Raw genomic sequence first — 14,525 nt, forward strand, 5'->3', positions numbered from 1 at the left:
GATCAACGAATGGCAATATTTAAATGACTAATGATAGAAAAAAAGTCTGCTCAAGTGACTTTGTGGAAAATAACCTTCTGAATAATTTCAGTTACCACCTTCCAGTAAAATTCAAACTATCCTACGAGATTTTTAACGATTTTTAAATAATTTGAAATGAAGCATCGATGCTGAAGTTTTTGTTTAAAATCTCGGTATTGTCTATTTTTTTTTTTTTTTTTGTTTCTAATGAAACCTTCGAAGGCACAAATGTAATACTTGATAAATACTCATTATCCGACTCTCTCGTATTAAAATTAATAGAAAGTATTGATATTTGGCCAATTAACCTCCTATAAATATTCTCAACTTTCGAGGCTGCCGTTAGCCACAAAATAAAAAAAGAGATCTTTGTTAAAAGTACTCGAATCGACTTCACATAAACGTCACTAATAATCTTCCATTATGGTAATATTCATGCAAAGCCCCTCGTGTGAAAAGCGAACGTTTCAGGTTTCCGAACGCTCTTGTGTCACGATACACGCGAAAGGCAACTGATGTAGAGAACATACATTCTGCATAAGTACATGATACATGAACTACAACATAACAAAAATAAATTGTATCAAGCTTATTTTATAATCAATGGCAATCCTGATAAAACAGCATGCAAAGCCTGAAACTTCGCTGGGTGGAATATCTGACTGAATAAGGATTGAAGTGCAAGCGTGATACATGCAAAAGCTAATGCTAATCAAGTAAGTTTCATGAAAATAAGAGTACATTGCGTAACAAGGAGGTAGACTCGGTTTTTTTTGGGCCGAGTGTAAGTTCGCAATATGAGCCGAAGACGAATATCGTAAACTAAGGACTGCGCGCGTCAATCTTTGCCGGCACTCGGTGCTCCGCGCCTCACCTTCGTGCGAGGTGAACACTGTACATTACAACCCTAATCCCAAAAACCACAAGGAGAGATTCTTTTGTATCGCGAGGTATGTATCCGAAAGAGTGGAATCCAATTGCGAGAGACGAAAGCCATCTGGTGGATTTATTAGTAATATGGCATTGCCTCGCTGACCATGCCATTCAGCTGACTTGGACTGAGACGGCTAACATGGTAAGGTAGGCGAGGCAACACCCGCAATCTCGCGGTGACAGTCAGAATTTCTACGCGCATAGTGTACATTCCATGTCAAAAGTCAACGTATTTATCATCTTTTTATAATTTTTACAACTAATGGATCTCATAGGCATGACTCGTATAGTCTATGTTACTGGGACAGACCCAAGGAACAATTTACTGCAAGTTTCGTGTAAATCGGTTCACTAGTTCTCGACTTTATCGGTAACAAAGAGACAAACGGACAAAGGATTTTATATATTGGTATAGATATGCGAGGCAAAAGTCAGTTGCCTCTTTGTAGCATACGATTGTTTGTATAACACGAGTCAGTTTCGCGTTCTTTCACGAAGCGTGAAATTGAGGTTAGGGTCGCGTAATGTCAGATTTGCTTGCGAATGCGCATGCGCAGAGTACAGAAAAGACCACTCTTAACTCGTAGGACTTGAAAATGCTCTTTATTGTACTGCGCACATGCGCAGTCGCGACTCACACTCACTATCGCTAAAACAGTTACTTTACGTACCGAACACAAGCGTAATAAAACGCGCAAAACATGCTTGCGTTATATAAACATACTCCCTTGAGTAAACTAATTATTCCGGCTTGAAAAACTATGCAATGATTGAAGTTTTATTGTTTTCACTGTGAGGCAAACGCATTATTCGTATAATTTTCATTCGTTACATGTAATTTTGCTAATTGTGAATCGAGTTTCTTTAAATACTCATCTATTGTGACATATTGAGATTCTTTTTTTTCCTCTTAGTAAAAAAATGACTACTTTATTCAGTTTTAATTTGAAATGAATTTTTCCAAATTTTTCGTGAATTTCAATAATTTATGTTGGTTAACGTCAAATTCATCTTATAAACTTGATACTTTACAATTACATTTGGTTTCACACGTCTTTAGTCAAGCTTTAAGGATCCATAAATGATAAATAAACAATCTGCGTGGTCAATTCATACATTTTAAACTGCTAGCGGAAATGTTATCGCTTAACCAACACCGTTGCTGGATATGATAGCTAATGCAGCTTGCGAATTGCGATTAACAAGTGAAAGTGCGCCAACGCATAGGATTACATGGCATTCCTTTGGATGCTAGTAAGGGCGTTATTGCGGTAGATACAAGTTTAGCAACCGCATGGTGAAAGCCCTTGTTGAATTTTTACAATCCTTCAGTATGTCTACCCACACGGAAATCTTTATTCATCGAATCATTTGACGCTCGTGAGAGATTTCACAGAACTTTGTGAGTTCGAAAGATTTAAAGAGACTTTTTCAACTTTTATGGTTTATAAAAAATCCCACTATACACTACAATATTGCACCGCAGGTATAACTATTCCGTATCGTTGCTACGGAAGTCCCATAAGATTTTATGAAGCTTAAGAAAACTCATAGGACTGATCCGAATATCATAAAATTTCACGGGCCATCAAAGAAATCATACTTATAACAATTTTGTGAGATCTCATCAGACATTCGTATTATATTACGTCGGTTTTTAAATAAGTCATGTAACTAGGATTTTCTTTATTAAATAAACAAATGAAGGGTAAGGGTTCAAATTTTGACGGTGCATCGTTCTTTCGTATAAGCGGAATTCAGGAAAGTTATTCATATCCCGAAAATCGTCAAAAAAATATGTGGTTTTTTGAGAAGTGCGGAAAGTATCTCAACTATGCAGTTTTTGGCCCCAGAAATGCGGGAAATGTGGAAATAATAACACGTGTCAAGAAACCACACATTTTCTTGACGATTTTCGAGATATGAATAACTTTCCCGAATTGCGCTCCGAAAGGACGATGCAACGTCGAAATTTGAACTCCTTCCATTCATTTGTTTATTTAATATAGGAATAAAAAGAGTGAATTTACTCAGTCGGTAAGCTTAGGACTCCTACATGTCCCTGCGGCCTTATTTATTTGAAAAAATGTCGCTAACTAAACGAATAGACTTGACCTTGCGATAACCGGAAAATGTATAATATTGACAAGTACATAATTTGCCCGGCGGTTCCGTGAATTCAGCTTCATTGAGGCTAAAACGAAGGACTTGTCCTACGGAAATGCGCCTGTTCGTTGTACGCGATGCGATATCCTCCTCGAACTATAGCATATGCTAAAGTACAGAATCGAGTATAGCGTCGAGGTTCTTAGGGTGAAAAGAAGGTATGCGCTCGCCAAGCCTTTGTCTCCTCTCTCTCTCTTTCTCTCTCTCCCTCTGTCGATCCTTCTATTTCTCTTACTCCCGCTATCCCTTTGCCCCACCGGCTTCGCTCGATCCTTCTCTTCGGAAAGAATAAGCCGATCCAGCTCAGCTCGTCGCAGGCGCAGTGAGATTAAAAAGACAGAAAAAGCATTGTTTAGACTGCACTTACACGGCCTGAAGTACTGCGTTTGAATACGAGGTGTACGATAAGTCGCCACTTTGGCTGTTTATCGTATGTCTTATCTATCCTTTATCCTTTCTCCCTTTGTACTCGTAATTATTTACCGCCCACAAGAGAAAACGGCGCATCTGAATTGTCGCAGATCACGCGAATCTTTAATACGTCTAATTCGAATAACGTTCATTACTCATTTGATCTGCATATTGTTATGTACTGAATATAGTAAACTGGGGTAAATACTGAGGCATCGCAGTACCAGTGTTTACACGAATTTCGAAATGACGCCGTGTTTATTATTTCAAGATAATTAGTAAAGTTAATGCCGGCATAAGATATGTGATACTACGTAAGTCCATTTACCCTGTAGGTACTTTTCTTGTGATAGTCTAATTTTTAGACTGCTTTAACCTACGGCGATTACACAAACTGCAAATCAATAATTGATTCGAATGTTCAATTATACGTATTACATATCGATATCACCATTCTTGTACTGGGTAAATTGAAGAAAAAAAAGTGGGAAAGAACTTGATTAGGTTGATAAACCAATCCATTACTTCCTCGTTATTCCTTTTCCGTACAACCGTTTCACTTTCGTGCAACGTCGAATTTAGTTTTCCTTATTTTCGACCGCTTAATTATCATGGCTCACTTGACCATGTGCATAGTTCCTAAACCCGTAACCAATCCCTGTAACAGTTGGAACAGTATGATTTATAAAATTGGATACTCCATTCACCGCAGGATATATTACTATATTTCAATTACGTGACATTTCAAACTAACAACGCATACCTACAGTGCGCTAAAAGATTATCGAAAAACAATAATTCCGTTCTTGTAAAAATAGTTATTTTTGTGGCAAATGCTCATAAAATAGGGATTTCTTGACGAGTGCAAAACGCACACGAGTCCAAAAGTCCCTATATAACGCACACACCACAATTCCTATTTTCTGTGCTACCTCTGTCAAAAACTACAAAGCAGTCGAGTTGTTGACGGAGGAAGCGCTGAAATTATAAAGCGCTGTCGAAGATGTCACATCGTTCTTCCGCCGACGATATAAGCTTCGGTATCCGTAATGGATAGGTATAAGATGCCGTATATAATACCAATACCGTTCTCGCAATTATTTTGTACCTACTATTGTTTTATGTGCGAGTACGATCCAAGTAATGAATCGAACGTGTAGAATTTATGTCTCTCATTTTCTCTCCTCTATAAGGTACCTCGTTTTATTCTTCTTTCATTGCCTTCTTCTATTATATACCCCATGCACACTCGAGCGACACCCGATCGGTATCGCCATGACTCATAAATACGTACACTCGTATTGATTATCGCCCGAGCTGGCGGCATGCTGCAGGTATCCGGTATCGTTCATATACCTGTTCCATTACATTACACCCCTGCTTATTTATTCTTCGACAAATTTCATCCAAATTACCGCTTCGTCGTTTTCGTTTCATCCACGCCGTGCAGCCGCTTCGCCTGCCACTGTCACACAACTCTCGCCGTGCTACCGTTCATTGATTTCTACCTAATTGTATTGGATAATTAGATTAACGAAACAGGCCGTTACGTAAGTGTATAAGCTTGGTCAATCTGGTAGCTCTGTTACGTAGGTATTTCCGAATTCGGTGAATCACCAAATAGATTCGCCGCTGAAGAACCGAAATTCAATGTATGTGATACAAATTTAATCGAATTAAAGAGACAAGCGGTATGCGTAATGCTACTCGCGAGTTGTTTCGAAATACGTGATTTACGCAAAATTCTATTCGGTATTTCCGTTCGTTCGTCGTGATTTAGATACGTCGCAAAAACGTTCTACAAAATGTCCTACAATAATCGAATGAGAATAGAACGACTGCACGAGCGACCGGTATTTGAAATTCAAAACCGATGAATCGAAAACGCAATCAATTGTGCGGGCCTATTTGTCAAGAAAGGTGTAAAAAAACATGAATTGGTGTAGAGTCTGTTCGAAAAAGCTGACTTGACAAAAAGACGCCTAATTGAATGGGCTGTCCAATCGATGGATAGGAAAAACGACGAGGGGAATTTTGTGATTAATTCAAAAAACTATTAATCGATTAACCGCACAGGCGAAGTCAAGAGTAAAGATATACTCTAATTTTGAAGACATCGAAAATTGCGCGCCTGTTTTACGCAATCGGGTTGAATAATATAAATCCCTAAATTAAAAAAAGTATGAAAAATTTGTCATACGTACACCAACAGAAACATTGGAATCTCGGCGTTTTATAAAACAATCAATTCTTGTCAAACAATATTTCTGGGCACAGCGAGTTTTGACGTACTTATTGAATTTGGTGCGGGGTTTGCCTCCTTGCTACTCGAACAGTCAGGGGAACGCCTACGAACAGGCAACTTGATTCGCTTCGGTGCACGCGTAGTCTTTTGCGTTCGTAAAAGCATTATTTATTATTAAGGCGGAGGAGCGTAAATATCTGCGGCCAGTCGTTTAACCGGGCGATAAGGAGAAGAAAAAATAAAAAATAAAAGGAGAAACTAAAAATTAACTTCTATATGTAGAACTTGTGCGCGGTTCTGGTGTAATAACCGAATACCCATAGCGATATACAACTGCAAGCCTATATTAATTTTATTGCTTCGCAATAACTACCTATATTGCATCGATTTCGGGCATTTCGCAATGTCCGTATATTCGCTGCCCCGTTGGTTCGATTCCAATATATTTCTCTGCATCGCCCGCGGATAACCGGGGATGATTATAATTATTATTTGTCGTCTTCCTCAAACCTCCAGGACTCTGTGGTTAGACTTATTTTACTTTTTAAAAATAGGTATTTACACGAATTGATTCGTTGATAAATTTTAAATGGTTTTCAATGGTTTCTGTTAATAATAAATATTTCCTCAATCATCCTACATATAATTTTTGAACTGAACTTGTTGAGCTAAATTCACTTGATTGATGTAACGAATCATTTCTACGTGTATACTTACTGAATTACAGTGCGAAGTAAGCACAACATAAACGTAATACGTAATAATGGAAATGATCGGAAAATTCTCGTCAGAGTATCACTATGCAACATCCTCGATTCTCCCAAAGAAGTAAATTTACTTATACTGAGAGGCGGGTATAATCAAATCAATCACACACTGTTTGCACAGTAAGATGAAAATCTGGGAAAGCTGAAAATTCTGAATGTAAATCCGTATAACGTCACTGTGTAAAGTCGCATAGACGGGATATAGAAAGTTTGTAGATATCGGGAAAGCTCCGTTTGGTCAGAAACGATATTCCGTAGGTAAAATGAAATAGAAAACTTCATTGAATACCTAATTTTCATTGGACCTGTTCCACACGTATAAGGGACGAACAGAATAAATTTCTGAAAACTCTTCGCAATTGTTATGTCGTTATTTCGTGCAGAAATATGATTGCTATGTATTCTTATGATACGTAACTATGTAACACATTTCGCTACTTGTATGTAAATCTATGGCCCGCTAGATCAACATGCGTTGTGATCACTCAAAGTTCTGAATAGCAAAAATAGAAAAATAAAAACACCTACGTCTGCGAAATTTTAACACTTCTATTTGCAGAAATTTTGTTATAGTTCATTGAGGCTACGGAGCAACTAATTCTGCACATGAATTTGCAGTTGTTTTCAACCGATGAAACCATGAAGTTGCCGCATGGAAAAACCACGAAGCTTTAGTTGGAGTGACACACCACATTGAAAATTCAACAACGAGGTGGTGATTATAAGCATAATCAATATCATTGGTAACAGAAAATATTTAGAAAAATATCACCGACTTCCATTTTGCCTGTTTCCGAATTAAATACATTCACGATCAGTATACGGAATGGAATAATCAGATGAAAAAGAATATTCATGAATGAAACCTGCAAAAATTATGTGCGCCCTGCAACACAGATTTTGAAAAACACAACTCACCTGCAAATTGGTTCTGGGTTGTCGGATTCGGTAGGCGGATTGAGCAGGTTATTGTCATTAGCTCCCGACGACGTCGATCCCCTCGGCGATCTTGGTCCACCTTCAGCGTCGCCGATCAGGACCTCGGTACGGCCATTTTGAAAGGGGCTGCTGGCCCTTCTCTCGCCGACTCTAGTACCCTGCGAAGGTGCCGGGTGTACCAATAGATTGTTCGACTCCTCGGGGCAGCTTTGCTGTTTCTCTAAAGACTCCTTTTTCTCCTTCGCCGGCGCTCCCGAGTTATCCTCCTTTTCCTTGGTGAGCTTATTCGACGCCGGTGCAGGGCTGACCTGTACCTTGCTCGTTGCAACCTTTGGTACCGTCCCGTTGCTCAATTTCACCGGAAATTCGGTCGGTGGACATTCCCTGTGGCGAAAAAAGGTTTTTATGGTTTTCGGCTGATCAGGTTTGATGAGCATGTATCATGAATGCATGTATTTTGAATCTCGAAATGTTTACTGCAATGCGTAGTGTAAATTGTAAATTTATTATACGAATTACTTCGTGATTATTGTTTAATGTTGCGTCAATTAATGAAATAATCTGAATAGATGTTCCAGCTTTCTGGAACTCTAGCTTCGACTTCAATTATTGTAGTACTTTATAGAACTATAAAATACGTAATATAACATTCTCGAATATAACACCCCGGCAATTCTGAATTACACGCGAGTATGGAAATTTAGCTAAATCGTGCATTTTTGATTCGAACGGTATTTAGTAGATCAGATCAATCGTATCGCTATGGTGCAACTTGAATTTCTAATATTCGACCAGCATTCGTTATTCGTAAGTGAGAGTTACTTGATGCGTATAACGTATCTATACTTTACTCACCTGTCTTTGACGGTTACGGTGATTTGATTACTTGTTATTTCAGCACGAGTGGTTATCGTACTAGAAGAAGCACCTCCGTCGTTTATCTGCGACGTGTTTTCATCCTGAATCATGTAAAGATATATCTGTAGTTATAATGCGCATTGAAGGACGCGCATCGTTGTATAACCAATTGGGTAAATCTCGAAAAGCATAGCTGCCGCTGTACGTTATGTGATAGAAAACATAATTGAAATGGCCTGCAGGTACATATGTGTAGGTATATCATATCGCCAACAAGTTAGTTTTCGAAGCCTGTGGAGCGTGCCCGAATTGCCCCCATTTCTGAAAAGTGCGGTAAAACGACGCTCGCGCATGCGCTTAGCTGAATTTCTCAATTTTACGAACCAGGACTTTCTCGGCGCATGCGCATTTACCGATAACTCAATTTTACGCACGGAGTTTAAGCACCGCCAGTGACGTCATTCGGCTGGCAATGAGTTCAACTTGAAGTTTACACGTTTAGAATCAGGCTTCACGAAGCCGGGCCTGTGCCTCCGGACCTATGGACCTCTTGATTGCCCTTGATCTACGTCTTTTAAATTATTATATTACATTCGATTTTTGTTTCAAATCAAGCTTTCCTACACAGGTGTTGTAAAAAATAGCGTGTGTCAGGCGTTCTAATGGGTGATATCTGACTCGTGTATTTACAGCGCTCACCTTGGCTCATGCGGCGTTCACACTGGTATAACTCGTGCGATTGTAGCACTCGCTTTACGAGTCACGCTATAAACTTCACACTTATCGGAAATCACCCACTTTCCAAAGCTGTAACACACTACACTGTTCCCAAATCACACCCTGCATATGATGTCGCTCGCAAGTATCATCAGAAAGCAAAATACCCAGTAGTTTTCCCAACAAAATAAGCCATCGTGAAGTGAAATTGAACGAATCTTTCGGATTTATAACCATCTTGAAGCAATTTAAAATGAAGCATCGATATCCTACTTCTTGTTTACCATTTTAGGGTTCATTTTTTTTTTTTAATCGTTAAATAAGTCGTCGTACTTTACGAAGATATAAATTTCATAAACTCTGAATATCATGTGATGAAATCAAAGAAACGCTATCAAACTTCGTCTGACCAGACTTCTTGCGTTCACCTCGAAAGTGTAAGTTTTAATTTTTTTTTTTTTAGCTCGAACACGTAGGTCACGACTTAGACTTCATACACACACGAATCGGCACCAGTCTTTTCTAGAAGAGATGCGACCTAGTTGACGGTAAGTGCGCCAAAGATTTTCACGAGGGTTTTGCCTGAAGCTGGTCGCGCAGCAAAAGAAGAGATAAAGGGGTAGGTATATAACTAGCTGTGGCGGAGAACGAGGGGTGAAGTAATTACGGAGTGAATAGAGGATGAAGAGGAAAGGTCTTGAGGACACCGGAAAGAAAGGGACTGATGAATTCGCACCAAAGTAGCCCCAATGGAATAGAGATGATGAATGAAAGTTCTATATATCCAGGTGAAGAAAAGTTTAATAAGCACGCGTTATGCAACACCGGATGTTTTTTCACAGAGATCAATCAATGGTTCCGAGGGTGCTAAAATTGCCCGGGATATCAAAGTGACTCTCGTTATCATACCGTGGATAACACGAATACAAAGCATCGTGTAAAATTTGACAAAACAAAATGTTTTGCGTCAGACACATATCTATTTTTAAATATTTTACTTACCACGATGAAAAAAAAAAAATTACTTCGATCAATGATTCGTAGTATATTGATTCGAACACGCTAATTTAAATAGACCAGCAGCTATATTGTCAACGAGTTTTCGTACGCAATTAAACAATTGTGTTTTACTCGAATGAAATATTTTAATTTTATATTTGCCATCAGTGCAACGGGAACGAACGAACGGACGAAAAAATGCTACGCTTATACCTCGGTTTATAGACGGATATGTTGGTGAAGGTATCCTGTTCATTCTCCACTTTGTCATTGCTCTATTGTCCGAAATTACATCCAATTTGTTGTGCTGAATTGCCACGCTAACGGTAAACTATTTATTCTATTTTGCAAATTCACCGAATCTGATAATTTATTTGTATTCATTTTTATTCAAACTGCAGATAATATTATCCGTGTAAAAGGTATATTCACCTTCTGATGGAGAATAGCTTGTATATCTCGCGGCTGGATTCTTCTCAAAGCTGTCAGCCTCTGCAATCTCTCTCTTGCTCCTCTGGATCGTGAAAACACCAAACAAAATATAAGGAAAAGAAATAAAACGAAGAGTAAAATAATTTTAATTCATTAGATAATCCACGTGATATTCAAAAAGTCATGTTCCTTGACAGATGAGTTGGTTCAATTTGCCGCGACTCATACATCGTTAGATAGCTAAATACAGTAAGGTTCTCTTTCAGATTTTACCTTTCGACGGCGATGACCCAAGCATCCCTGATGCGTCCGGCATTCGGTCCATCCAACTCTTCTGCCAACAGTCAGAGAAACACAGGTTAAAAACAGTAACACGGTAGGTGAATTAATTCAATCTATGAGAAGCAAAATAATAGTGCGTTGGAAGAGAGGGAAGTTCCTTGAAGTTTGCAAGACTCGATGAATGGTGACGCTGGTATAATGTTATCGTTAAATACAATTTTTCTAACTTGATAATGTATTAATTCAAAATTTTATCCACTCCGTGGTTATCACACGTCGGGAAGAACTTGGAAATTCTTCGAATGTGAAGGATTTCGACGCTTAGTACAATTGCGAGGACGCTGAGACACTGTTCTTTATTAATCTGAAAGTGTTGATTTTTCACGTGACATATTACATGTCATTTACATGATAATGAATTGATATTGATTAGCTTGTGCGCAACTTTTTAAAATTAAATCACACGGGAACGATATTTGAAGCTGTGCAAAAATGATTGAGAAGTATCTTTTTTACCAACTCATTCAATGCAAGTAGCAACTAATTACATTATAATTTACTATTTTTTTACACGCTTACGATTTATAAAGTTGTAATTTCTTGGATTTAACAACTTCTTCGTGTAATAACATTTCAATGTTCCGAAATGCATCCAAATTATTATTCTCTTATTCTTGAGTTGCTTTATACAAATTGCAAACCCCAGGAATGCTCGTTGGATTCAGAACTCATTAGAAAGAAGTCAGGAAGATCGACAGAAAATCAATATTTCCAAATCTCTGCTTCAAGTCTTCATAAACAATAATACAACTGTTACTTGATGGATACGAATTTCACAGGTGATATTGGATTTTGGTGCGAAGTCAATTGTAGAATTTCAAAACTTATTGTGTAACAACATCTGCAGGCGTTTATTTTGAGCACAATCTTTAGCCTCACTAACTGCGTTACAAACGTCTTCGAAATCGTATGAAAAGTTCAAAGTCTCGCTCTTGAAGATCTCAGAAATTCTAACATTTAGAATCGTCCCTTTCAATTGTTTTTTTCGATTAATCGGTAAGTCGATCTTTTCAATTAATCGTTTTTTCGGCTATAAATCAATTGATTAAAAAACGAATTATTCCAAGTCTGCGTCAATCGATTAATCGCTGAGCCCTGATTAATTCTAACATCAAACGAACATTACGCACGTGTTTTTAAAATAATCGATATAGAGTACAGAGACACAGTTGAAAGTGTGATATTTTCTCGGAACCATCACCTACAACAGCTCCTGCCATACCAACGCAGCATTCAATTAGCGATATTTTTTCTGAAATGTTTCCCGGTGAGATTATATCACGTGGCTATACAGAGTGAATTTCTAAAGACTGCACGGTCCGTCGTCTGCTAAAATCTAATGCGCACGAGCTAAAATCCGACAGTTCTGTCAAAATTCTTCAAGTAGCGTACATCGCGGCGAGCCGTCGTCTAAAATTACGACGGTTGGTCGCCCTGGCAAACAGCTAGTCTCAGATTGTAGCGCATGCGCATTAAGTTTTAGCAGACGACGGACCGTGCAGTCGTTAGGAATTCACTCTGTATACGGAATACGTATGAATACTTCAGAATGCAAAGACCTATATCGCTGATCGCACAATCGACGCCATTCTCGAGGTCTGCATCCTCGTCGATGAATTTAATCGCCGAGAGGTCGAAGTATTTTTTCATCCCAAAATCCTCGTCACTATCGTCTAGGTCGTTTATACACGCACTCGTTATGCATAATTCCTCCTCGCAGTTTGCCTCGCAGGCGTCAATTATAGTCGAGTCACTATCGTGTCTCGATCGTTTGCTGCACCCGCACCACATATCCCGTAGAGCCGAATAATCCACTAATAAAACGCCGATAGTTTTCTCCTTTTTGTTCAATGCGCACCGAAAACCAAGCGAGTACCAAAAACCGTCTACAAAAATATGTCACGCCTTCCTATTGAATCCCTAAAACCGATCGTGATCGCTCTTTCCATCTTCTTACAAAACTCAGGGCAACTTGCACATTTTTTTTTTATCGCATCGCATTCGTGAAAATCGAAAATACAATATGACCTCATTCTCGAATGACGTTTTAAATGCAAATAAATTTCTTTCTATTTCGAAAATAGAGGAATTCAAGAAACGTCAGAGAATTTGAATGATAAAAAATGGTGTAGATAATATCGAAAGAACGTTTGAAAAACTTGCAAAAATAATCTGAACGAATTTAAAATCGTCATTCATGTATGATGCACTGTTATCACGAATCGGTCTGCAGTGAAAAAGTCTAATTTTACAATGTTTTCATGGTCATTTTTAACTAGTATCCAGTCAATAATACGGTAGGTCAAATTCTTTTTTTTTTTTTTAATTGTAACCGAATACAAGGCCGACACGCAGCTTCACGGTAAAGTAACTCTCAACTTGAGGCATCGCATAGTTAATGCCTCTAAGAATGTCAAGGATTCCGATTGATGGAAAAAACAAAGAGAGAAGAAACAATAACAGAGAAGTGAATAAGAAAAAATGGCGACAAAGGAGGTGAAAAAAACGCTATAGGCGAATCTGTTGAATGTGCAATGTATTGATCGCAAAATAACAGAACGTTTCAAATATCCTTCGTATCTGTGTCATATTCACGATGTTTACGCACGTACGCGGCGACAGATAGGCGTTGCCTGATGTTATACCAAATGACAAATCATGCGCGCAGTCCGACTTGTCGGTATGCAAAATACTGCAAAACACTGGCTACACTTCGCTCATTGCATACAAAAAATACGCACGTATCGACGGATTAGCGCTAGAAATTAGTATGCTGAAAGTATATTTTTTCGATGCACATGCCCGTATAATACGTTATTCCTAGACACAGTCCTACTTTACTGTCTCAAAGCAACGATCGTGCGTCGGCTTTTTCTACTTTCAATTTTTTGCCTAAATTCGAGGCAATTATGAAGGCTGGTTGGCCAAAAATTTACACTTTTTGTTAAGTTTATTACGGAACAGTCGAATATTGAGTAATTATCAAACGTGTAATATTCGTATCCTACGAAGATCTCTACAAAAGTAAAAAAAAAAAAACAAATAGATAATACCGAAATTATAAAATAAAAGCTTGGATATCGATGCTAAATTTCAAATCGCTTCAAAATTGTTAAAAATACAGTAGATTCGTTCGATTCCATTCTACGATGGCGGCTTGTTTTGTTCAGAAAAGTATTTTCTGTAAAGTCACTGAAACGAGTTTTATTTTTATTCAATATTCAATTCAGCAACATTCAGTACATTGTTGTAAAATCAAGAATCACACTAAAAAACTGAATCTGTACTAAATAGTCTGCTGAATAAAATGAGTCGTCGTAGAGTGAAATCGAACCAATCAATTATATTGTAAACTATTCTGAAGAGTTTCGAAGCGAAGTATCGACATCTAATTGTAAGCTTTTGTTTATAATTCCAGTATTTTCTAATTTAATTTAGTTAAATATATCCTTGTTGCACATATGCGAGTATACACTTATTTACCGAATATTCAAAGTACGATTGTATCGTAATTAAAATAATAAATGGCATCGATTTTTGGTCGACCAACCTCATAACCTGCAACCCGATAATAACAGAATTCCTATAACTTTCTCCCCCGGAATTTTGATCGTTATCCAGTCAATTTGAGAATCGATATCATATACTGGCGGACAAAAGTCCGAGGTTGTGCTGTTCGAAAACAACGTTAGTTA

The 14,525-nt window shown here is 38.1% G+C and overlaps 1 protein-coding gene across 1 annotated transcript in view; it reads right to left on the minus strand.

Moving 5' to 3' along the window:
* The window catches only part of LOC124184902 (protein PALS1), a 69,486-nt gene that overhangs the window by 39,101 nt on the left and 15,860 nt on the right, over positions 1-14,525 (minus strand). Inside the window, exons 4-7 of the mRNA XM_046575087.1 lie at positions 10,762-10,822; positions 10,489-10,570; positions 8,338-8,441; positions 7,462-7,866 (exon numbers count right to left, since the gene is read on the minus strand). Coding sequence (XP_046431043.1) covers positions 7,462-7,866; positions 8,338-8,441; positions 10,489-10,570; positions 10,762-10,822 — 652 coding nt within the window. The remainder of the gene's footprint in view (positions 1-7,461; positions 7,867-8,337; positions 8,442-10,488; positions 10,571-10,761; positions 10,823-14,525) is intronic.

Source organism: Neodiprion fabricii, chromosome 6, assembly GCF_021155785.1.
Source record: "Neodiprion fabricii isolate iyNeoFabr1 chromosome 6, iyNeoFabr1.1, whole genome shotgun sequence".
NCBI classification, from domain to species: Eukaryota; Metazoa; Arthropoda; class Insecta; order Hymenoptera; family Diprionidae; genus Neodiprion; species Neodiprion fabricii.